The sequence below is a fragment of the Sesamum indicum genome, linkage group LG16 (assembly GCF_000512975.1).
Source record: "Sesamum indicum cultivar Zhongzhi No. 13 linkage group LG16, S_indicum_v1.0, whole genome shotgun sequence".
Lineage (NCBI taxonomy): Eukaryota > Viridiplantae > Streptophyta > Magnoliopsida > Lamiales > Pedaliaceae > Sesamum > Sesamum indicum.
Genome location: NC_026160.1, coordinates 4,470,633 through 4,493,997, shown reverse-complemented (window position 1 = coordinate 4,493,997; position 23,365 = coordinate 4,470,633). Strand labels below are relative to the sequence as shown.

The 23,365-nt window shown below is 32.1% G+C and overlaps 3 protein-coding genes across 6 annotated transcripts; 1 reads left to right on the top strand and 2 right to left on the bottom strand.

Annotated features, from left to right (window-relative positions):
• LOC105178741 (glucan endo-1,3-beta-glucosidase 4-like) lies at positions 9,345–10,953 on the top strand. Its single transcript, XM_011102278.2, has 3 exons — positions 9,345–9,499; positions 10,100–10,348; positions 10,796–10,953. Exons 1-3 carry the CDS (start codon positions 9,433–9,435, stop codon positions 10,828–10,830), a joined length of 351 nt encoding a protein of 116 aa, XP_011100580.1. The 5' UTR covers positions 9,345–9,432; the 3' UTR covers positions 10,831–10,953.
• On the bottom strand, positions 14,785–18,063 carry LOC105178740 (transmembrane protein 256 homolog). 2 transcript variants are annotated; one of them, XM_011102275.2, is made up of 5 exons: positions 17,913–18,063; positions 17,760–17,830; positions 17,514–17,594; positions 17,381–17,424; positions 14,785–15,107 (listed from the first exon to the last, which is right to left on the bottom strand). In XM_011102275.2, the coding sequence occupies exons 1-5, from the start codon at positions 17,950–17,952 to the stop codon at positions 15,008–15,010; spliced, it is 336 nt and encodes a 111-aa protein (XP_011100577.1). In that variant the 5' UTR covers positions 17,953–18,063; the 3' UTR covers positions 14,785–15,007. The 2 variants fall into 2 exon arrangements, with proteins under 2 accessions (XP_011100577.1, XP_020555025.1); XM_020699366.1 differs by having other exon boundaries at positions 17,943–18,058.
• LOC105178739 lies at positions 19,612–23,169 on the bottom strand. 3 transcript variants are annotated; one of them, XM_020699390.1, is made up of 3 exons: positions 22,981–23,169; positions 22,785–22,855; positions 19,612–22,306 (listed from the first exon to the last, which is right to left on the bottom strand). In XM_020699390.1, the coding sequence occupies exon 3, from the start codon at positions 22,193–22,195 to the stop codon at positions 19,895–19,897; it is 2,301 nt and encodes a 766-aa protein (XP_020555049.1). In that variant the 5' UTR covers positions 22,196–22,306; positions 22,785–22,855; positions 22,981–23,169; the 3' UTR covers positions 19,612–19,894. The 3 variants fall into 3 exon arrangements, with proteins under 3 accessions (XP_020555049.1, XP_011100575.1, XP_011100576.1); XM_011102273.2 differs by having other exon boundaries at positions 22,785–22,842; XM_011102274.2 differs by lacking the exon at positions 22,785–22,855.

The following is a 23,365-nucleotide window of genomic DNA, read 5'->3' as shown; positions in this document are numbered from 1 at the left end:
AACTGATTGGAAAGAACTTGAGGCCGATACCTTGAAGATCTCCCAAGATCTGTGAGAGATTCAAAAGACAGTGCAAGACTATGGACATAGGTTAATCCATATAACTATTACAATAGAAACGTTGAGCCAAAAGGTGCATGAGATCTATAAGACATAATATTTTGCGGCATATATTGATTTAGAATCAAGGATTTACACAGCAAAGCAGGGGGTTTTCTCTAAGGAAGCTATGAAAACCTTACCCATTATTGCAGGCAAGAATTTTTCACAGAAAATTCTAGTACTTAATAAAGGTACAAGAGAGGCGAAAATCATGATTCGAGGAGCATTTGGACACCTTAGTAACAGGGCAAAAACACCTCCTATCTACATTCATGATACAAGTGATGATATCTTGTTAGGTAACAATTTCATTCAAATTTTTGCAAAGTATATGCAGGATAATCAGAGGAATCTGTTAATCTTTACTGCTTATTATGGTAGTCAGATAAAGGTTTTGCAAAGAAAAAGGGCATTTTACAGGATAATGCCTGTAGCACCCCCTTCGCTACAAGCGCTATATCTACCATAAATGACATACTAATAGTAATCCCTGTGTTTATAAATATAAATGCAAATAATAATTTAACCCATATGTATACGTAATCCCAACGTCATATCAAGCGTAATCAACCTACAATATCATATATGCACAACAAATACTACAAGTAGTCCATCATAAGTAATCTCCATGCTTACGTTCTCTCTATACAACAAAATGTGATTTGTACTCTGACTAACAAAGAGGAGAAAACAGCATACTGGCCCGACCTGCCTAAGTATAGTGCGTAGACCTATTTTTTAACAGTCAGACACCTCAAAGTCTATTCATGAAAGAAAATGTCAGCAGAGGGATGAGCCTGCCACTCAATAAGTAAATAACCAGCCCTATCTATATATGCATATCAAACACAGCCCAAACAAGATAAACAAACAACACGCATAGTTAATTCCAACATAATCAGTTTTATTACACTACATGACTATCTCATAATAAGACAATCAACCAAACTCCATTTTTTTCCTAGTTTGCTTACCAGAAAGTGATATATATTTTTCCCATCAACTCAATCTCACTGTTATATAAATTCAAGTGAATCCCCTTGACAGCCGGCTCATCAATCTCGTTTCGCACATAGCACTTTCATTTCGCACATAGCATTTTCATTTCGCACATAGCTCTTTCATTTCACATCTTTTTCATATCACAGCATCGCTCTTTTCATATCATATTTTTTTTCGTATCGCAGCATCGCTCTTTTCATATCATTTCGCCTTATAGGCTTTTCAACACATCAAAGGGTATTCACACCATAATTACATTCAATTTCCACCACTCTCTCATTTCCACATATCACCATTCTTGTAAGCAACTAGTAACATAAAACAATGTATCAACATATTCTCATTTTCAGACATCCACAACATATCAAACAACAAATATAATATCTCAACGTATTTTCTCATTCCACGTACACAATACCGTCAATCAAATCAAATCATCCATCACTCATATACTTTCAGACAAATCAATGTCATCATGAACCACAAATTCATATAACAGTAAAACCACAAATACAAAAAGCATATATAGATAATACTAATTATTTACTTACCTCAACTTTACAACGCTTTTATCTACTCAATCAATAATTGTCAGTCGTTTCACCTTACCCCCATATCCTATAATGAGTTATACCACATACAATTAATATATCGAGAATATCGTAATTTCTTGTAAATATAATTTTGAATATCATTTGTATAATTTCTAATATCTCTTTAATATTTCATTTCTATCGAAATACAAATTTTCGTTTTTCCTCTTTATTAACATACCATTTATTAAATATAATTCTTGAAATATTTCTATGAATTTTCTATCAATTTCTCGCTATTATACACTTTAATTAAACAATAATACGTATAATTGCGTATTTAGTTAACAATTTCGATGGAATTGTATAAATTAGCTATAGTAATATTCAAATCTAATAAATTTAATAATCTAATTGACCAACGATATCATTTTTATATCCAATTTGATATTTAATTCGATATTATTTTAAATAGTCAAACTCGTAAAATATTCTGATTAAATAGTACATCGCTCAATATATACAATATTTAACAAACGAACTAATTAAATAATATAATTATATAAATTAATAGGAATTAAAATTACATTTCTGTACCTCGGTTTCTCTCTTTCGTTTTAGGCCGAAAGTGTGTGTGTGTATGTTTGTGTGTGTATACCAAGAGCAACAACAAAACAAAAAGAAAAGAAAGGAAAAGAGAGAGTGAGGCGGTGGGCTGGTGGCCCCCACTTCCCACTATCAATTCTCTCACTCTCTTTTCTTTTATACATATGTATATATATTATTATTTACTAAATATATACATTATTTACTAGGATATATATACATATACTAATATATGTATATATAATTTACTAATATATACACATAATACTATTATTATATATCTTTTTTTTTATTAGACTTTTAGCAAATACCCATCACGTCCCTCCTAAATTTTCTTAATTAATATAAGTTGTCCCAAAATATTATAGTGAATTCCAATTTAATCCGTTCAAGTTTTATTATATTCCAATTATGATATATAATTTATTTACCAATTAGCTAAGTTTTATAAAAATTTATCAGTTAATCCCTCAATTATGTATTATAATCTTTGGGGCGTCACAATGCCTATAAGTTTTCGTAGCAAGCGTGGTGAATTCGATGTCAAATTAACTCATCCAAAAATGCAGGATAAGAGAAAATTTGATAAATTTGTCTTTTTAGGCAACAGGGACTCATTGATAGCAATAGCTTCTATGAGGAATTTGAGGAAGAGATTAAGAACCTTAAGGAAGCATTGTAGAAGATAAAATCGCTAGATATTAACAAAGAAAGCATGTTCTCTCTTGAGATTTTCAAGAGACCTATCCAGAGAACTTCAATAAAAACCCTCTGGCATGGTGGGACAGGAATAAAACCAAAGCTACTTTGAAAGTTAAAGAAAAATGCAAGTACGATTACGTTCAATACAAGCCTATCCAAATAAACATGGAGGATAAGAAGGATATGGAGGTGACTATCAAAGAGCATATCAATCTTGGAACAGCGAGCCTAGACTCTCTGCCTACAGTAGCCCTTGATTTCTAGTAAGAAACTATAATGAGATAAAGAGAGATAAATCTATATTGGTAATTGACTATCAATGTATTAATAAAAATTAGAATTTGATGGTTATTACATTCCTAGTAGAGAGCACTTAATTGATTGCATTAAAAGCAAAAGCGTTTTCTAAATTCGAATGCAAAATTTAGTTTTTATCAAATTAAGATAGAGAGTGAATAAAAAAAATTGACTACATTCTCCACACCACAGGGACAATATATCTAGAACATGCTTCCAATGGGTATAGCTAATGGACCCAGATATTTTAAAGGAAAATGAATAATCTTTTTAAAGATTATTCTGAATTCATGTTTGTCTATGTTGACGACATATTGATTGCATCTAAAAATAAGAAAGATCATACTTAAACATCTTGAAATATTCTCTAATGCATGCCATAGAGAATGTTTAGTGCTTTCTGAGAAAAAAGCTACTATAGCTGTCAATAAAATTGAATTTTTAGGAATTCTTGATGATGAAATTAGTATTGAGTTACAGGATCACATTGTGGAGAAAATTTGTAATTTTTCAGATGTACTTAAAGAAAAGGAGCATTTGCAGAGCTTCTTGAGAGTTATTAATTTTGCAGGTATCTTTATTAAGGATCTTGCAAGATACAGAAAGAATATCCTACGCTCTTAAAGGAAACAGAAAGCTCAAAGTGGAAATGGAAGGAAATCCATACTCAAAGGGTTCGTGAGCTGAAATAGGTTTACAGTAACCTGCTAAAACTTGTCATACCACAAGACGAGGATGAATTGATGGTCTATACAGACTCCAATGACTATAGATGGGCAACAGTACTCATGAAAAAAACTACTACAGTTAAAAATTTTTGTATATTTACAAGGTTTTTCACCTGTAAATATACAAGAGAGTTGATCTCAGAATAACAAGCTCAAGTCTGGCACATTAACGAGAATGAGTTTTTTGCAGTTTGGAAGGCTGTTAAGAAATGGCCTTTATGTTTACGTGCTAAAGAATTCACATTAAAAGTTGATAATACTAGATTTCTTGAAGAATAAATTAGAATCTAAAAATTGAGAAGGTTTGTATTATTATATGGCAATGCTAATAATAATTTTATAATATTGTCGTTATAAAATCACACTATATTCTTGTAGATTTCATGGCAAGAGATGGAGGCATCTAAAGCAAACTCCATCTTGTTGAGGCTCAAGCACCTCAGAGAAAACCTTGAGGAGCTTGACAAGAAGTTTGGACGGCTAACAGTGAATGTCCAAGTAGCCAGACAAATACAAAAAGTTGATCTTAACATTGTTCGGATCACAATAAGAAGTACCATGGTGGCTTTAACCTTGCTATGGAACAACCTACAAGAACCAATTAGAAAGGCATCACCCTCGGGGATCACTCGCGGGTTGAGGGAGCATGGCCCTGAACATGCACTTAGAGCACAGGACTCTAGACCTGTAGTGTCGGATTCAAGTACCAATTGCACAAGGCCGTCGCTAGACTTTGGTGAAACAGCAACAATTGAATCACAAGAAGTGCAAACTATTGATGATTCAAGTCAACCCAACACTTTTGGAGTCACAGAGGAAGAGATTAGCCTTAGGTTGATACTAACGACTTAATATCTTCTTCTTCTACTTAGTAGGTATACCAGCGAATGTCTGAAAAATTAATTTCCCACAAAGGAGTAAACCCAAGCAAGAATATCATCAAAACATCCAAAAAATTACAACAGAGTCTGAATGTTAGAGGGATCTAAACTAGAAGATGTTCGAGAATGGTATGATTTTGGAGCTTTGGTTTTAGTTCATACTATGTCACCAAGTTTTTCGAAAATCTCAAAGCTTCCGGAATGGATTAGTGGGACAGTCTATGACTCTTAGCAAAACAAACCCCCACTTAAAAAGAGGAGATATTTTGGAGTTAAAATTCGTATCAGCAACTCTAGAAACAGCAAGAAAAGGGTCTCATCCAGCCTTCCATTTCATCAAGCTGTAGAGACCAGACGTGGTAGCTTTTAACAAAATCAAAGCTGCCTCAGGAAAAACTTCTTTGGTATCAACTACTAGTGAAGACGATATCTCTACATGAAGAGCTTGGGGATTATGGGTCTGTCTCACTGAGATGGACAAAGTCAAGTATATCCATTCAAAATTTTCTCAAATAAAGTGAATGGATCATTCCTGTTAAACTCTATAATAGGTAAAAGGATTGAGTTTGCAGAAAGCTTATTTGAAAAGAAGAGGATGTTGATTTGAGAAAATAAGCTACCAGTGACCGAAGCAACAAGGATAAAGGCATTCAACATGTTGCATGTTGGGCAATGGCATAACCATGTATGCCTTTGCTACAAGAAATAAGAGAAGCCCCTTTTGGAAACAAAAATCCGGATTACCCAAAAGAAACCCAAACCACTTAATACTAGGTAAAAGAAAGAATGTTTACAAAATAATATAAAAATTGGATAATGTAAAAAATCAAGAATAAGATTGTTGGCAAAAAATAACAAAGACCAACAGTCAGCAAAGCAGGAAAGCCAGCTAGCAATCACATGCCCGAAAATCCATTATTACTAACAGCTAGAAAGGACGCGGTGATGACGAACACAGTGACGTCATCAGAAAACAAGTTTGGAATCCGGGTTTGAAGTCCGTGGACGCCTAAAAGGAAGCAATGAAGTAGTTAGGGATCATTAGAACATTTCCTCAACTCTTCAAAGCATTATATTCTGAGTGTTTTAATCTTTGTAGTTTTCAAATTCTTAGTTTTATGGGACTTTCCCCAATGAGGTAAGTTCTCTTCCATATGAGAGACTAAATAGTTGTCTCCTCCAATGAAGAAATAGTATTTATGTAATATTTTAAATTTTTCTTCACTAAAGAAAGGTTTCTGTTCAATCTGTTTCCCAAAAATTTTGTTAAATCTCAATTTTGAAGAATCTTTTGTGCCCTAAGGTAGGAAACAACATAGGGTTGTGCTATTTTGTTGTTGAATGAGCCAAGTGCCTATGAACCATCAGTTACGGTTATGTCGTTGGAGGAAATCCGTAAAATCGAGGACTTTTTACGGACATGGAATACCCGAAAACAAGGCCACCTGTTACAGAGGTTTAATGTTATTTCGGAAGCATGTTGGCCAAACTAAGAGCATGTGTATCGACTATAAAGGTTTTTTCCATTAGAAGGGCAAAATGGGCATTAATTAGGCTTAATTCGACTAAAGGACTAAAATCGCAACTGTTCAAAAAGATAAAGGACCAATTTGCCATGCCCGAAATATAAAGGACAAATTTGCCAAACCCCTAAAGATACATGACCAAAATTATATTAAACCAAATTAAATATATATATATGTGAGCAGTTTAGAAAGTCTTGTTATTTACATAAATGGAATGGGGGCTTAAATTTTGATATAAAGGAAAATGTTAACATATTTGAAAAAATACACGAATATAATTTAGTATTTTATTCAAAAAAATTATGATAATTTCTATATACTGATTATTAGTATTATACTTTATTATAGGAAGTGAAGATAAAGCAGAAGATTGAGCAGCCCTTTGTATTATTGTAACTATTTGATCTTTAAGATAAGTATAGTTAATTGAATATATATATGTATATATAGAGGATACTATATATTGGTTGTTTATATATTTGATCGTGAACTATTTGTTGGGTTACCTTAATTGCTGTGAAACTTTTACTATGTGTTATATGTGGTTGTATTGTACAGACGTAAGAAGAATAATTATGTGATCTTATAATTGATTGTCGAATGAATGAGAGTTATTGACAAGAAAATAATTACTAAATGAAATTGAATGATGAAGCTAATGATGTTGATGTGTAAATTAGAATAAAAGATGGCTTACCTAACTGGGAGGGGCATACTATAATAGCTTATGATATGATTAATGACGAGTTGTGTGCTATCATTGGTCGGTGGAGATGATGTAGCATATTATACGAGTTGTATGCTGTGTGGTATGAGTGATGATGGGATATCATACGAGCTGTGTGTTGTGTGGTATCAGTGATGATGTCGTATCATACGAGCTGTGTGCTATGTGATATCGAGAAAAAATAAAAAATAAAACAAAAGAAGTATTGTGATTGAGATGATAATGATAATAGCCGGCAAAGGCCATTGAACGATGCACCCCAATTTGGTTAAGAGGACCCAAAATAAACTACAACATCAAATGAGTCGATATGTGTTATTTATTACATCTGCGGTTATTATATGATGAATATTTGATGGTTGATGTAGTTGCATTATACTTGACGTACTGCATATGTATATATGGACCGGTTAGCTGTAATACTTATTGAGTAGGCAGTTCATTTCTTGTCGTACATTTGTCAGGGAATAAGTCACAGAGCGACTATCTAAATTGGATCATAAGCCGATCACTAGTATCACTAGATGGGTTAGCAGTGTCATCTTAAGTAGAAAATTCTAACTACATAACTAGATAAATACTAAACTTCCAGTGGATTTGTATTTCAAACTTTGTAACAACTAGAAATTACGATTTTCTCCTTTCCCTATACTTATAAATACTACGGTTGAAGATAAAATACAAAATCTTAATGATGTATGTTTTTATATGATGTCTACACAATATATCAAGTAAAAATATGATTTATCTTATCAGGTTAAATATGAAATTATCAATAGATGTAATGTAATTACGAAGAGGATGATACAGTTCTTAACATCTGATGCTTATTTTCTCTTCCATCCTAATGGGAAAGGGTTCTATGGGCTTCTCTTCTTCGTGGTCCCTTATACATCCCGAAGCATCGGTTCATTTTATGGCTTGTGATTCTACAGCATTTATCCACAGTGGACAGACCTTGGAATAACTCGGATGACAAATGCTGTGTGCTTTGTAACTTACAGCAAATTGAATCTCATTCGCATATGTTTTTCAACTGCCCGTATTCTCGTCGTTGTTTATCTATTATGAAGAGAGTCGGGTTCCAACGGCCATATTCAAATTGGAATTCTGGTATTGAATGGGCTAGTCGTAAATGGAGGTCGAAGCATCTACTGAACGCGGCAGCAATTGCTGGCAGCCTTAGTTTTTTTCATATGGAGAGAGCGCAACGTTAGAAAATTTCAAGGAAAAGCTATGAGTGGTGGAGGATTAAGCAGAATCATTCTAGAAAATGTTCGTTTTAGAATCATTAGTGCAGAGATTAAACCTAGTCTTCAGGCGTCTGTCTTGTACAGAATTTGGCATATCGCCTGGTCCTTCTGACTTTTGCTTATAATAATTTCATGTTAATACAGAAAGAAAGTAAACTTATTTTAATAAAATCGTATAAAATTACTAAAATTTGAACTGCTTCAGAATTACACGAAATTTGAACCAAAAGTAGGCCTAAACCGTATGATATATTTTCTTAGCTAAATTATAAAAAGTTAGTATAAAGGGAAAGTAAACTTGCTTTAATAAAACCACGTAAAACTGCTAAAATTTGTACTATCAAATAATTCTACGAAATTTGATCCAAAAGTACGTCTAAACCCTAGCATTTCTATGATAAATTTTCTTAGCTAAATTATAATTAAATGTTAGTACGAATAGCAAACTTGCTCTAATAAAACTGAGTAAAATTGTTAAAATTTGGACTATCTCAAAATTTCACAAAATTTGAATTAATAGTAGGTCTAAACCCTAGCATTTGTATGGTAAATTTCTTAGCTAGTTAATCCACTCCCCTACTTGCTTCGTCTCTGTATGTAATGCATGCATGTTCTTGATCAAACATTTTCATTTATTACAGAATTCCAGAAAATTACCAATATTGTTCATCAAATTATTCAAAACAATGAAGGCCCCTTTTTCTATTAATTATCCCATTCTTCATACATGTGATTGCCTACAACTACAGAGAATCTGATTCTTTTTCTTTTCTTTTCCTTTTAGCAAATTAATACTCAAAAGAAGTGCGATCCGTCTTTGTACTCCGAGCCCATTTGTTTTGTACTTTTGACCTACACAGTACACACATACTGTGTGTATCTAAAAGAGTATAAATGTATACATACACACCTATGCATATATGCATACATGCGTACATTTATATGTATGTATGATATTATAAATATAAACCTTGTTAACGAATAAGGGTTACTAAACATCGATCGTTGTTACTGCTGTTTGCTGCTGGTGTTGTTTTTGCTCTTACTTTCAATTTTAAATAAAAAAGAATTGAGTATGTCAAAACTCAAGATATGGTTTCTTCTTCCTCTCTTGCTTGTGATGATTTACTCAGCAAAATCAGGTAAACTATTTTTACTCTATTGTCTCTATATATATTGTCAGTTTGTCACTAATTTATATCTTTTTATAGTACAATTATTTTGAACGTTCTTTAACAGGAAAAATGCAAGCAATCCTTATGATATTGCAAATAAGTAAATTACTCTTTTATGGAAAAATAAATAGTGATTTACTTCCCTATATTTTTCAAAATACAACAATTTACCTCCGTATGATTTCTAAAATGAAACAATTTACCTCCCTATATAAGGAGGTAAATTGCTTCATTTTAAAAAGTACAGGGAGATAAATTGCTATTCATCCATTCTTTAACTTGGGTTCAAATACACAAATCTTATTTTTTCTTTATAGAATTATCGGTATATTCTGATGGGGTATTAGTGTAATATATTTTTCTATTGTTATTACAACTATAATTTCAAGAGACTGTATTTATAATTTTTCGAATGACAAATGTTGTTTGTAACTTCAAAGGCTGCGAATGTAACTTACCCTTATTTATTTATCTCATTAATCGATTTATATATATATAGCAAGAAAAATAATTATGATTAATAAAAAATAAATAAAATTGTAATATTTAAGAAAATAAATAATGCAGATGGATGGGAGGAATGGTGCATTGCTGATGAGCAAACTTCGGACAGTGAGTTGCAAGTTGGGCTGGATTGGGCCTGTGGAATAGGGGGTGCAAATTGCAGCAAGATTCAAGTAGGCCAGGCCTGCTTTTGGCCCAACACTGTGAGGGCCCATGCTTCTTATGCCTTCAACAATTACTTTCAAAAATTCAAGCATAGGGGTGGGAGTTGCTACTTCAATGGCGCTGCTATAATTACTGGCCTTGACCCCAGTAAGCACCTTATTTATTTATTTATTTTATTTATTTCTAAGTATTTATTTATTTTGGTACTATTATCTCAGTTTATAAAAATACAATTTTTTTTAGAATAAATTATATCAACGTTTTCTGATATTATGTCTAATTACACAAATATTATCTAACTTTTGCAAAATTACAAGTACATCGTTGTAGGGGTGTCAATAAAAATTACAGTTACAATCTAAGATAATGTAGTTGTGGTTTTATAAAGGATATGAAATGTTTGTATAATTAAATCTAATTTCAAAATATGTCGATGTAATTTACTATTTTTTTTATTTTAAAATGAATCATAAGGCCCATAGTATAAATATCTTGTTGGATGAGAGAATTAAACCATGTCTTTTCTAACATTTTATTTAATTTGTATTTTAGAAAATGTGTTGGAATAATTGATATTCGTCCTTGAAATTGCAGGTCATAACTCTTGCCACTATGAGTTTTCACCCTGACCAAAGGATTATCAATTTACAATCTCCAAGTTTAAGTTCCCATTTATAATTGTAGCATCCAACACTATGTTGGTTCCCATTTATAATTGTAGCATCCAATACTATGTTCGTCTCTCTCTCAATCCCCCCCTCCCTCCCTCCGAGTTATTTAATTTTTTATTATAAAAAAAAAGAAAATTTATATTAATATAATTTTTTTAACTATATTAATAATAATATAATAAAATTGCGACTCGACTAAAAAAAAATTTTTTTTTAACAAAAAGCCCCAAGTCGGTATTTGGAATACCGACTTGGAGTCGCAATTTCGAATTGCGGCTCCAAGTGCAATTTTTTTTTTATAATCAAATTTTGTTAATTAATTATATAATTTCATTTAGTTATATATAATTAATATATTAAAATTTAAAAAAATTATAATATTAAAATTGTATTAATTTAAAATTATGTGTACAAATATGATAATTAATAATAATATAACGAGTCGTGATTTAAAATCGCGACTCAATTAAAAAATTATTTTTTAAAAAAAAACGTGCCTAAGTCGTGATATGAATCACGACTTGGGCATTTTTTTTTTTTAAAGAAAAGCCCAAGTCGTGATTCATAATCACGACTTAGGCAATTTTTCTTTTTTGTTTTCATTTAATTAAATTTTAAATAATTAATTATATAATTTTATTTAATTATATATAATTAACATATTAAAGTTACAATTTTATTTATTAACATATTAAAGTTATAATTTTATTTAATTATATATAATTAATTAAAATTATATTAATTTAAAAAATTATAATTAAGTGTACAAATGTAATAATATATAATTTTTTGTACAGTTGTAAATAATACAATGAAATATACAATTATTTTTTACAACCCTATACCGACACATCTGATTGTGTAGAAAATTTTTTGGAATATTTCTATGAATTTTCTATCAATTTATCATTATTATATAATTTAATGAAACAACAATACATAGAATTACGCATGTGGTTAAATATAACAAATTTAATAATTTAATTAACCAACTATACCATTTTTATATCAAATGTGATGTTTAATTGAACATTAATATAAATAGCCAAAATCACAAAATACTCCGGTTAAATAATACATCGCTCAATATAAACTATATTTAATAAAAGAACTAATTAAATAATATAATTTTATAAATTATTCACAACGAGATGGATTGGGCGCAAACGCGTGCAAGGCAACAATCCTAACAAAGAAATTCTTCTACACAATCAGATGTACTAGTATCGGATTGTTAAGAATAATTATATACTTCATTGTATTTTTTACAACTGTACAAAAAAATATACATATTATATTTGTACACTTAATTATATTTTTTTATATTAATAAAATTTTAATATTATAATTTTTTAAATTTTAATATATTAATTATACATAATTAAATAAAATTATATACTTAATTAACAAAATTTGATTAAAAAAAATTGCACTTGGAGTCGGTATTCTAAATACCGACTTGGGATTTTTTTTTAAAAAAAAAAAATTTAATCGCGACTCGTTATATTATTATTAATATATTTAAAAAAATTATATTAATATAAATTTTCTTTTTTTTGGTAATAAAAAATTAAATAACTCCCCTCCCTCCCTCTCTCTAACAAATGAAAAATTCATTTTTTTCCCCTTTTCAACAGTAGTTTAGTAATATTTTTGTCAACCATAATTTTGCAAAAATTAAATATTTTACTATTGAAAATAACAATAATAATAATAAAATAAAATTGTTATGAATTTTAAGTTTGGATGTTCATTTACATTTTCCACGCTCTTTATATTTCCTTATGGTATATTCTTCTCCGATTTTATTTAATTTTTTTTATTTACTTAGAAATTTCAAATGAAGAAGGAAAAAGTCCCACCACCTCTTTTATATTTGTTGCTATGATGTATGGATACGGACAAGGTGATACTGACACGATACGACACAGACACGGGAACACAGAAAATATAAACAAAATTAGGACATGACACGACACAGACACGGCTACATATGATATATTTTTATTATATATATTCTCAATTTTTTATAAAACTAAAATAAGTAATATGAAAAACATTAAGATAAAAATATAGATGAGCATGTCTTACATCTACATTAATCAAATGCCGCTTAAAAAATATACATAATCAAATTATTATAAAAAAAAACAAAATGAACAATTTTTTATAATTTAAATTGGTTAAATTATTGTTAACGTCTCTTGATTATTTAGTAATTTCATCACAATTTTTTCAATTTAAAAGGAGTGAATTGATTTTTTTTCTTTTTTATTAAGCCCAAATTTATTTTTTTCTTAAAGACAGTAAAATTTTTTTGAAATTATAAAAAAAAAATACAAAATGTGCCGGACACTCCTCCAATGTTGCTGCATACAAATTGTTTCATCCATCGAGTCCCTAGATAGGCTAGTCTTCCCTATTCTTGGGCTCTTTCAAGATCTCTCTTAACACATTCATCTTGTGGCTAGCTATCTTCGACAAATTATCTATTATGGATAAACCTTGACTCACTCATCTTGATGTTACATGTGTTCTTTGCCTTCGTCTTAGTCTCTTGAAGATACAACCTCTTTCCTTTGGCCCAATCGCGACTGGGATGTGGATATTATTTGGGCTTCGAGCAAATGGAGGGGAACACCTATGATTAATGTTACGTACCGAGATTTATTGGCATCCCTCGTATATCATTTATGGCAGGAGAGTAATCGAAGGATATTTCAGCAAATGGAGTGAACCCTTGAGACTTTGAGCCAAATTTTACTAGAGGAGATTAGACTTAGACTCATTAGTGCAGAATTGTCTTTCAATATTAGCACAGTAGCACTGTATAAATTGTGGAGTATACATTAGCCTAATACTGAGGAATCCACTTCTTGATTGTACTATACAATTGTATATTTTTACATATTAATCAAATTTATCGTTATCGAGAAAAAGAATTGAATATAGGAGTGAAAACATGCTAAGTATCTATAATAATATAAAATAAAATAAAAAAAGCCCCACCTCACTCACAAAGGGCGGTTAATGACATGCTGGTACTAATCTTTTGTGAAGTCAAAAATATTTTTCATGATAAAACAACTAACTTATTCAACTTTCAAAATTTGTATTATTGAGAATTTATTTTTTCTTTCTTTCTTTTAATTAAAGTAATATTTTATATTTTACTCTTATTTATTTATATTACATTTTAAAGCGACAAAGATTATTTATTATATGCACGTAGAAACAACGTGTCACAATAGCTAGCATTAAATAAATACACCCATTTTAAATTAAAGTTCTACAACAGTAATTATTTAAGTTTGAACTGAATTAAGTATGGAAACAAGCTTCTTCTATATTATAACTTAATTATTTTCATGTTAAATAAAACTTGTCAATTGTATTTGATTACTTATTTTACGCAATTGCTAAGCTTTAGATCCAATAATTCAGTTCAGAGATGTAAATCTTAATAGTTTCAGTACATAAACAAACAGTTTACAATTGCATTATTAAAACAAAATAGTTATGAGATGTGTTTTTTATTTTTAAAAAAAAATCATATGTTTCAATATATTTTCTTTTACCTTTTGGTTTAAAAGGGTGTTTGACTAAACTTATTTAAATCATCTTATAAGTTCATATATATCTTGTAAGATATTTTTAAAAAAGAATACAAAATGCTAAATCTTATATAAAAAAAAACATAGGGTTGCTTGTACTTAGACCCCTTTTGGAAATACAATATTATACTTGCCACCAAAAAAATTTAAAATTATATTTACGCTCTCTCTAAAAGTTTCTACATTTACAACTGACCCCCTTTCGTTAAGATTTGGATGAAAGATGTTGAAGTCAACAAAAAAGATTACATAAATTTTTAATTTTGCTCCTTATTTAACACCGTCATGTATATTTTTGTAATTATAAGGGGATAAATATAGTATATAAATATGTTTTAAGTACAAAATTGTTATAAAAATGAAAGATTTATGTACCTTCATTTGATCGGTAAGTTCACGTCATCACGAGTACAAATAGTACAGGGATTATTCTCCACGATATGTTCCAGACAACCTCAGCAAAGCTGCCGATTTGGCTTCACAAGTATCACGATTACATGTCATTTCGGAAGCTGAATTACTCAGAACAACAGGCTTGCCCAAGCACCGATGAAGGCAAACCCTCCAAACGGGGCCAATCTCGAATATGTTCGGTCTTCTAAGTATGCAACGACATAACAACTGCAAACCAGCACCATTTACGTTATCAACAACATAATGGCTCAAATCGAATTGTCAGATAAAATCTAACGAGAACATGAGAAGGTAATTTCTGCTATAAGCTAAAATCTTACATATAGCATTCAATATGGGATGCAAGAGCAGGCAACACTAAATAAGATGGCCGAATATGAAATAGTAACTTAGAATTCGAGGAAAAATGCATTTGAAAAGGATGATTACACACGTCGGCCAAGCCCAACCATGAACCATAATGTGACATTCCACAATGTCAAAACACACCATCAGTTCTTCACCGATAGACAATGGATTTGGTGTTTGAGAAATAAGAATCAGGTTGGCAATAATTAACTGAAAAAGGAAGTTCCTAAAAGTTCAGAAATAAAAACTTAGGAATGTTGGTGCGATGACTGCCTAAAGTTGAATGAAAATCCATTTTAACCCATAAATTTACTAATTCAAGTGTTCGATAATTAAATAAACCTCCTATGAATTTCATCTACATACAAACTCACCCCTCCGAAACTATATACCTTCACTAATATTTATTATCACCTTAGATATGATTTCAACGGTCTGTAATGCCACCGGCATCATTATTTAAAATGATAAATTAACTAATTGTTATTCTAAATTTACAGAAGTATCTCTAAAACTTTAATTATATTTACATAGAATTATCTATTTCATATTGACTTACTTTAAAACTAAATACTACTAACTTGTGATAGAATTTCAAGATTATATTACATAACATTGATAAGTACATTATAAATTACTTCAATTAAAAAAGTTAGTGTTTAATTTAATTGCATACACCTCTAACATTTTATCTTTTAGATCCTTTTATCTCTTTTTTTTTTGGAAAAATTAATGAGTTTGGTTACATGGTTACCCTTAACTACATGAAGAATCAGTTCCGCTGCTTATAGAGGTAGAGTATAGATGCAACTAAAAACCTAAATGCTAATGTAGCAGAAAGGGCATGTCAAAATAGATACAGAGTAAAATATACAATGTATTCTCATTTTCACAAGATAATAACAGTAGCCTCATGTTTTTTCTGTGGATGAACAGTAGAAATACCAAAATATCGACTTTGTGAACTTACAGAAAAGTTTCTATTGCCACTTATTAACAGAGCATGCCATGATATTAGCATGTTATGGTTCATCTCTAGAATATTCTCATCTTGCGTGGATAGAGCTTCCATGTCTGGAAACTTGAGAGAGGAGGCTGCTAATGTATTACTGGTCAGGTCTTTATTTGCCCTCTCTCTCTCTCTCTCTCTCTCTCTCTCTCTCTCTCTCTCTCTCTCTCCAGGGAGGGGGATGCAATAAATTACAGCTCGTGGTCTTCATGTGCTATCTCTCTCTCTCTCACGCACAATGTCTCAGAAGAATATTTAACCTGTCTGGTGAAGAGAAACTGACAATTCACATGCATAAGCATGCTCATTAGACTTGCAGACCTCCTGAAAGACTGGGGGTCTCTTGACACCTTCACCCGCAAAAACCTTCGGTGTGAGAATTGAAATTTCATCCGCAGTGTTTGGTAAACCATTGCCTAGGATTTAGTGGGTACAAATCTTTCCTGTCAGTACAATATTAGCTTTCTAACATGTTCGCTTGAAACATTTGTTAGGCTAATTCTGGATTTAATCTAGTTTGTTTGAGGCAGATGGTGGATCAAATAGCATCCTATCCCTATCATCATAAGAACAATCAACTGTGTCCTTTGAAAGTGACTCTTGAGATTCAAAACTCTTCTTGCTGTTGCAATTGCAACCACTGAGAGGGTCTCAAGCTACGTATTGCAATATACATATGAATCTTTGGATACGTACATTGAGAGATTTTTTCTCAATTATAGACACATTCATGCTAATGTCTCCTATGCCCTTCAGTTACATCCCTGGGCTGAGCTTCCCCCTATCCTAGCCGCTGAAATTGTCACAGTCAAAACAGAATCCTTCAATATGCTCCTCAGCCCACTTTCAAATAGACTTTTCCATCAACAGAAGGATTAGGCAATAGAATTTTCTTGTTTTATGAAACTCTCGAATAACCATTACTGGCACAATGAGCAAAACCTCAAACAATCATGAAACTAAGCTTTTAAAGATTCTAATTTCCAAACTACATAGAATAGAGTTAATCAATCTTTCTCTTCAGCTTTGGTTTTTCAATTATGACACAGTGACAACACAGCAAGAACAAATCAATCTGCTAATGATACTACATCCAAATAAAGAATCAGAAACAGAAACTTACGTCCCGGAAAATGCCAGGATTCCAGTAGTCAAAAGGCCTCCAAACTACAAATATAAATCAACAGAAAAGCATTACCACAAAATCACACCAGAAAACACACACACAAGAGTTACTGGAACTAAGGAGGACTCACAATATTAGGGTGTTTGGTCATAGGGGCAGCAACAAGAGCAGCTGTGTGAACCAAATGATATAGAGATGCTGTGTGCCAGACCTTCAAAATCCAATTGCACAATTTACACATAACAAGATTAAACGAAAATATTTCTTGATAAAAATAATAATAATAAAAAGTCTTTCTGAGTTCATCTCTTGCCCAAATGGGAATTCAAGAATTAACCTGAGACCCAAAAGAAAGGGACAAATAGAAAATAATTACCTCTTTGTAAGAAGGGTTCTTAGGTTTGAATCCATGGGCACCATACGTTCCCAAAGCAAGAGCCGCCACACCTGTAACAATTGCACAAAAAATAATTTACAAATGTCACAAAAAGTGTCTGAAATTCAATCAAAAATTAAAAAAAAAAATTGCCAGAAACAGCAGCAGCTTTGTGCCAGAGACGAGGATCCATTCTTGGATTTCTATGCTTTTCTTGCTCTGCAGATTTTCAGCGTCTTTGTAAGTGTCCACATAAGAGGTTTTTACCAGATCTTTATTAAATTACACTTGACCCCAAATCTTTTTGGAAATTCTACATTTGATTCCCAAAGATTTGTGAATCATGAATTAATTTTATTTTTATCAGTTGGTTGTATATAACGAATACATATTTATATATATTGTGTTAAATGACTTACATGGAAAATTTCTTCCTTATATGAGTATTTTTGTTAACACGTGCCAGAAAAAATACTTTATATTGTAATGACATGATTTTCTTGTAGATTTGCAGTATCCCAAGTGATCAGATTTTTGTTTATTTATTTGTATTCTTGGGCTTTATAGGATCGCAACAATAAATATAAGAATTTCTTCTCTAAAAATAGCCGTTTTCATTTTTATCTTGCTGTCTTTAAATAGGAATGTGTTGCTCATTTTAATCTTACATTGCTTTTAAAAATAAAATGTTAAAAGGATTATATATGCATTCTAAATTTCTAACAATTCACAAGTGCACTTATTTAGTACCAAGTAGGAGGAAAATCTCATGACCCAATTTTGTTATCTATGGAGAAATTAATTTTATCTCATAAACATATTTTTAAACTCATTTTTATATATATGTTTGGTATAAATTAATATTAGAAATGACCATTCCTATAAAAAATATGCCTATTCCTTCAAGTATGAGATTAGTCATTCCTTATCTCCCCATTAATTGAGAATACATTTTTTTTATATTGCTAAATAATATTTCATAAAATTTATATTTACAAGATTGTATAATAAAATAAATTACATATTGTTATTTAAGTATAATAAATATTAATAATAAAATTTTAAATATGTGTTATAAGTCTCTAGCATGGATAATTTATATTTTTAAATATTTTATTAATATAATATAAAAACAGTTCCATACTTATATGTATTTTATCAGATTTTACTACGAGTACAAAAAATTATATAATAATATTATGTAATATTTGTTTACTATTTTTAATATATATGAATTTTTTGTATAAATATTAAGTGTTTACTGGATATCTGATACATGGAAATATTTGAATAAATATATATACATATGTATTGTAAATTTATGATTAATTTAATATTTTTTATGTAACAAAACTTTTGTCTGTGTGTGTGTTTTTCCCCTTAAAATTTTCATTACTATTCATCTAACATATAAACAATTGATTTGAAAATTTCAGTTTCTTTTCCTGTTCCTTATACCAGTAGGAATCATATATTAAAATCATTCTATTTCTACCTTTATTTTTTTACTACATTCATATCATTCCCATCCAAATCCATTCATCCTTGCCAATCGCACTCAAGAAAATACAGTACTTGACAGATAACAGAACAGGAAGAAGACTAAGGAAGAGATGAAGGGATCAAATAATATGTAAGAGACCACAATAATTCCAAGAATTCAGAAAATCTTAGAAACTATGGAGAAAGGGTAAATATAGACTAATATGATGGTAAAATAATCCAAAATAAAATTGAACAAAACCACATGCCCAAAGAATTTCAGGATTTTGTTAAAATCATGTGAGCCTTTTTGGCACAAATAGTGAAGAAAGCAAGCAATACCCTTTGTGCCCATTGGAATTCCATCACATATCAGAGTCAAATGCAAAGCATTTCTATAGAACCAGGAGTCAACAGTTCTAGATTCTGGATACAAATTGCTGAATACATTTAAAGCTCCCCAAAACATTAGGAGCAAAGGATTACTTTAAATCCTCCAACTATCTAATCTTTTGAGAATGAAATCAAGGCTGTGTTTAAATCTGTACATTTTGTCTCTCAATGCAAAGACGTTAGATACTCAACTTCGACTTTGTTCGCACTTTCAAGTTTGTCAAGCCTGTATTCAGCTGTGATGATGCGCTTATGGGATACTATCGGAATTCCGCACTAACTTGACTTGCGCTTGTTTCAGTAATCGGGAATTCAGCTGTAGCTTTCACTCCAGTTTCTTCTTGACGAACTTCCGGTGGAATTCTCTCTCCTCCTTGAGGAGGCTCCAGATCAGTTTTCTCTTCCATACACGCTCCACATGCAACCTTTTTTGGAGTTGAAGAACATATTTCACTTTGAATTGACATTTTTTCAGGCTGGGCTCTAGGTTCAGGTCGATGCTGCTTTTCTGGAGTTTCAGAGGTCTTCTTTGTCCGAACGGCACTTGTATTGTTCTGAAGCTCAGTCTCTCCTTGAAGAAGTTCCTCTGGAGTTGCAGCTGGGTCAAGATCCCAGCAACCCTCAGGCAAGTTAGAGCCTTCAACTTTAAGTGAACAAGATGGCACCTGATGTGAAAATCGTAGCATCTCTCTTCTCGGAATCCACCGAGTGGCATCCTTGTCTATGCTCCTTTGGTATACTGTCTTAAATCCATCCAGCTTAATTAGAGGAGCAACCCAGACACCACTCTCTTCAGAATAATCATGAAGAACCTCGACCATTTCATATTGGTGCCTTACTTCATCTGGGGTCGTTCTGTTCCAATCTGGTGACCAGTTCCGATACACAGCCCAAATATCTCCACTTCTAGGATAGATCCTTACACAACCCCCCCTACCAGCCTTTTCCCTGCTGAGAAGATGAGAAAATATATTGACTTGCTCAACCGTTTCAGAATGGAACACTCTAAAGCTTCCACAAGATTTGGTAAAACCACAGTCTAACCAATTTACTGACCCAAATTCACTATCAGACCTTGAGCTCAAGTAGCTTATATAAACCTTAAACGGCTTCACCGAGATGACATCGCGAATTAGACAATACAAGCGAGGCATACCATCTTCTTCATCATATAAAGCCCATATCTGCTTTGGTTTAAAGCATTCTTCAGATCTGTCCTTGTCAAAATCATGGAAGTCAGAGTCCGGAACTGTTATTGACATAGAAATGTTCCTTTTCAATTCTGGTTGTTTAATAACACTAGCTGCACTCTTCTCAGCCTCTGCGGCTGCTACTTCCATGGCCAATCTCATCTCCTCCAGTTTCCTATGGATTTCTGATCTTGCCTTATCAATCAACAACTGCCTACCATCAAGTGTGGGAGCAGCTGAACTGCGTCTAGTCAAAGTCTCAGATGTTGAGGGAAGCTTAGAAGCAGGTGTTAGTGTTCCATTCCCATTGGCTATTTTCGGTTCTACAACAATGTTTTGGGAAAGCTCTTCGTGCCCACTGGCATAAGAACCTCCCAGTTCAACTTTTCTCTTCTTGGCAGGTCTACCACGCCTGGGTTTTGATACTTCATTCTGACCAGTATACCCGTTAGAGCCCACATGACCTGTTACCTTCACTGAATGATTGTTTCCATTAGCTTGGGTTTTATTGGCCTCACCATTGGCTTGATAAAAGACAAAAGATGACGCAGATAATCCATTAGGATCTAAAACGCCAGAAGAATTTCCAGATGAGTTACCCTGAAATGATATATTTGAGACATACTCAGATCTATAGCCAGTATGATGTCCTGAAGACCCACTAGGTGGACAGTATCCGGTGGTCGTTGGTACATACGTGATCCCACAACCATGACCTCCATAGCCATTCTCAGGCACATACGAGAAGTTGCTATATGGGAAAGAACCATTAACTGGGGCTAACCCAGTTTCAACAGCAATGAAGACACCACGACAGTTTTTACAAGAGAGCCGCTTGTTAACATATTTTCTGAGATATTCGTATTGAATATGACAGGAGGTACAGACAGTCCAGAATGTATCAAGTCTGCCATGAGAAGATGAAAACTTGGAACAGTTTTCATAACCACCGGCTCCAGCACTGTACCCGGCAAACAAGTTTCTTCTTTGATCATACGAGCTTCTCTTTGCAGCATCTGACAAGAGTGTCCATGCTTCAGAAACCAGTCGGAATGCCCCATCTGCCCCAACAGTTTTGTTCTTATCAGGGTGTAGCAGCACTGCCATCTTCTTATACTGCTTCTTTAATTTGGATCTATCCACAGATGGGTCCAATCCAAGAATTGAATAGAAATCCGGTTCTCCATTGATTTTCGCCTCCGAAGCCATGTAGACCCCAAATGTCGCTACCATTTGAGATATTCCCTCCAGTTCAGGACACAGCATTTGAGCTTTTAAAGCATAACTTTTTGCACCCGCAAAATTTTTCTCCACAAATTGCTTCTCGGCATATGCTTTAGCTCTAACTGCTTCCTCTATGTTGGATCCCATTGCAAGTTTCAGATTCAAACCAAACTCAAACCCAATTCTAGAAGCAAACTACATGCAGCAGACACAGGATACCAATCCAAACCTCCCACCAAAAGAAGCCATTATCACTTGCTGCAAAAAGGAACAACAGATCATAAGGCATCCTGTCCATCTTTATGAACATTCACGATTCCTACTAAAAGAAACAAAACCAGTAAATGATTTGATAACCAAAGCAAAAAAGATCCTCCATTGCCCAAACCAAACCCCGACTAATCAAAACTCATGCGCCTGTAGTTTAATTTAATTCCCACCAAAACAGAAACAACAGCAACTAGTCTAAACTACCCAGCACAAAAAAATCAAATAGTACTTCAATTCCACTACACTTTCCCTTTTAAGAAACTCAACCCTAGTCAAACAATTTCAAGCTAAATTCAAACTACACCAGAAAGAAATAGATCACCCAAATTTTAGCATAACATGCCCATTAACCAAAGATCTAAGCTAGAAACAGCTCAAAACCATTCATAAAAACTAAATTCTCCCACCATTTTCAGCTCCAAGCAAACAAACCAAAAAATACCAAAAGAAATGAAAAATAACTTACCAAGATTCAGACTCAAATCACTACAGAATTTCCTGATCCCCAAACATTAGCTTCAGATCTACACAAAATTTCTGTTAAAATCCAAAAACGAAAAAAAAAAAAGTAAATCTACCCTACCAATGCGAACAACACCATCAGTAAAATTCATTTAAAAGAAAAAGTAAATATATAAACAAAAGGAAAAAGGAAAGCTTACTTAAAGTTAAGTACATAAACGGCGGGGAGGGGAGCAGAAGGACTCCGAACAGTATATTCCGGCGGCCACCGGCGGAAAATTCCTCCAAAAATGAGAAGCACCAAAAAAATAAATAAAAATAAAAATAAAAATAAAATACTGTGGAGAGATTATTTAAAGTAGAAGTACAACTACAACTATACGCAGCAGTTAAAAATTTATGTTAATATATATATATATATATAAATATAAAATTTAATTATTAATCTAAATATAAATATAAATATGATAATATTTTTCATAATTATAATTATTATGTTTGAGTGAAAGTAACAGTTATTACTATTTAATATTGGGGTAAGCCAATGGTGCGCCATGTGCGTTATGCGCACCACCCCCCCCCCCC

Coding starts and splice junctions, on each gene's coding strand:
- LOC105178741 (XM_011102278.2), top strand. CDS start 9,433: ATGTCAAAACTCAAGATATGGTTTCTTCTTCCTCTCTTGCTTGTGATG. Junction 9,500..10,099: donor GATTTACTCAGCAAAATCAG/GTAAACTATTTT, acceptor TAAATAATGCAG/ATGGATGGGAGGAATGGTGC. Junction 10,349..10,795: donor AATTACTGGCCTTGACCCCA/GTAAGCACCTTA, acceptor TTGAAATTGCAG/GTCATAACTCTTGCCACTAT.
- LOC105178740 (XM_011102275.2), bottom strand. CDS start 17,952: ATGGATCCTCGTCTCTGGCACAAAGCTGCTGCTGTTTCTG. Junction 17,425..17,513: donor TGACCAAACACCCTAATATT/GTGAGTCCTCCT, acceptor TTATATTTGTAG/TTTGGAGGCCTTTTGACTAC. Junction 15,108..17,380: donor ATCCTGGCATTTTCCGGGAC/GTAAGTTTCTGT, acceptor GCTGGTTTGCAG/TTGTTATGTCGTTGCATACT.
- LOC105178739 (XM_020699390.1), bottom strand. CDS start 22,195: ATGGGATCCAACATAGAGGAAGCAGTTAGAGCTAAAGCATATGCCGAG.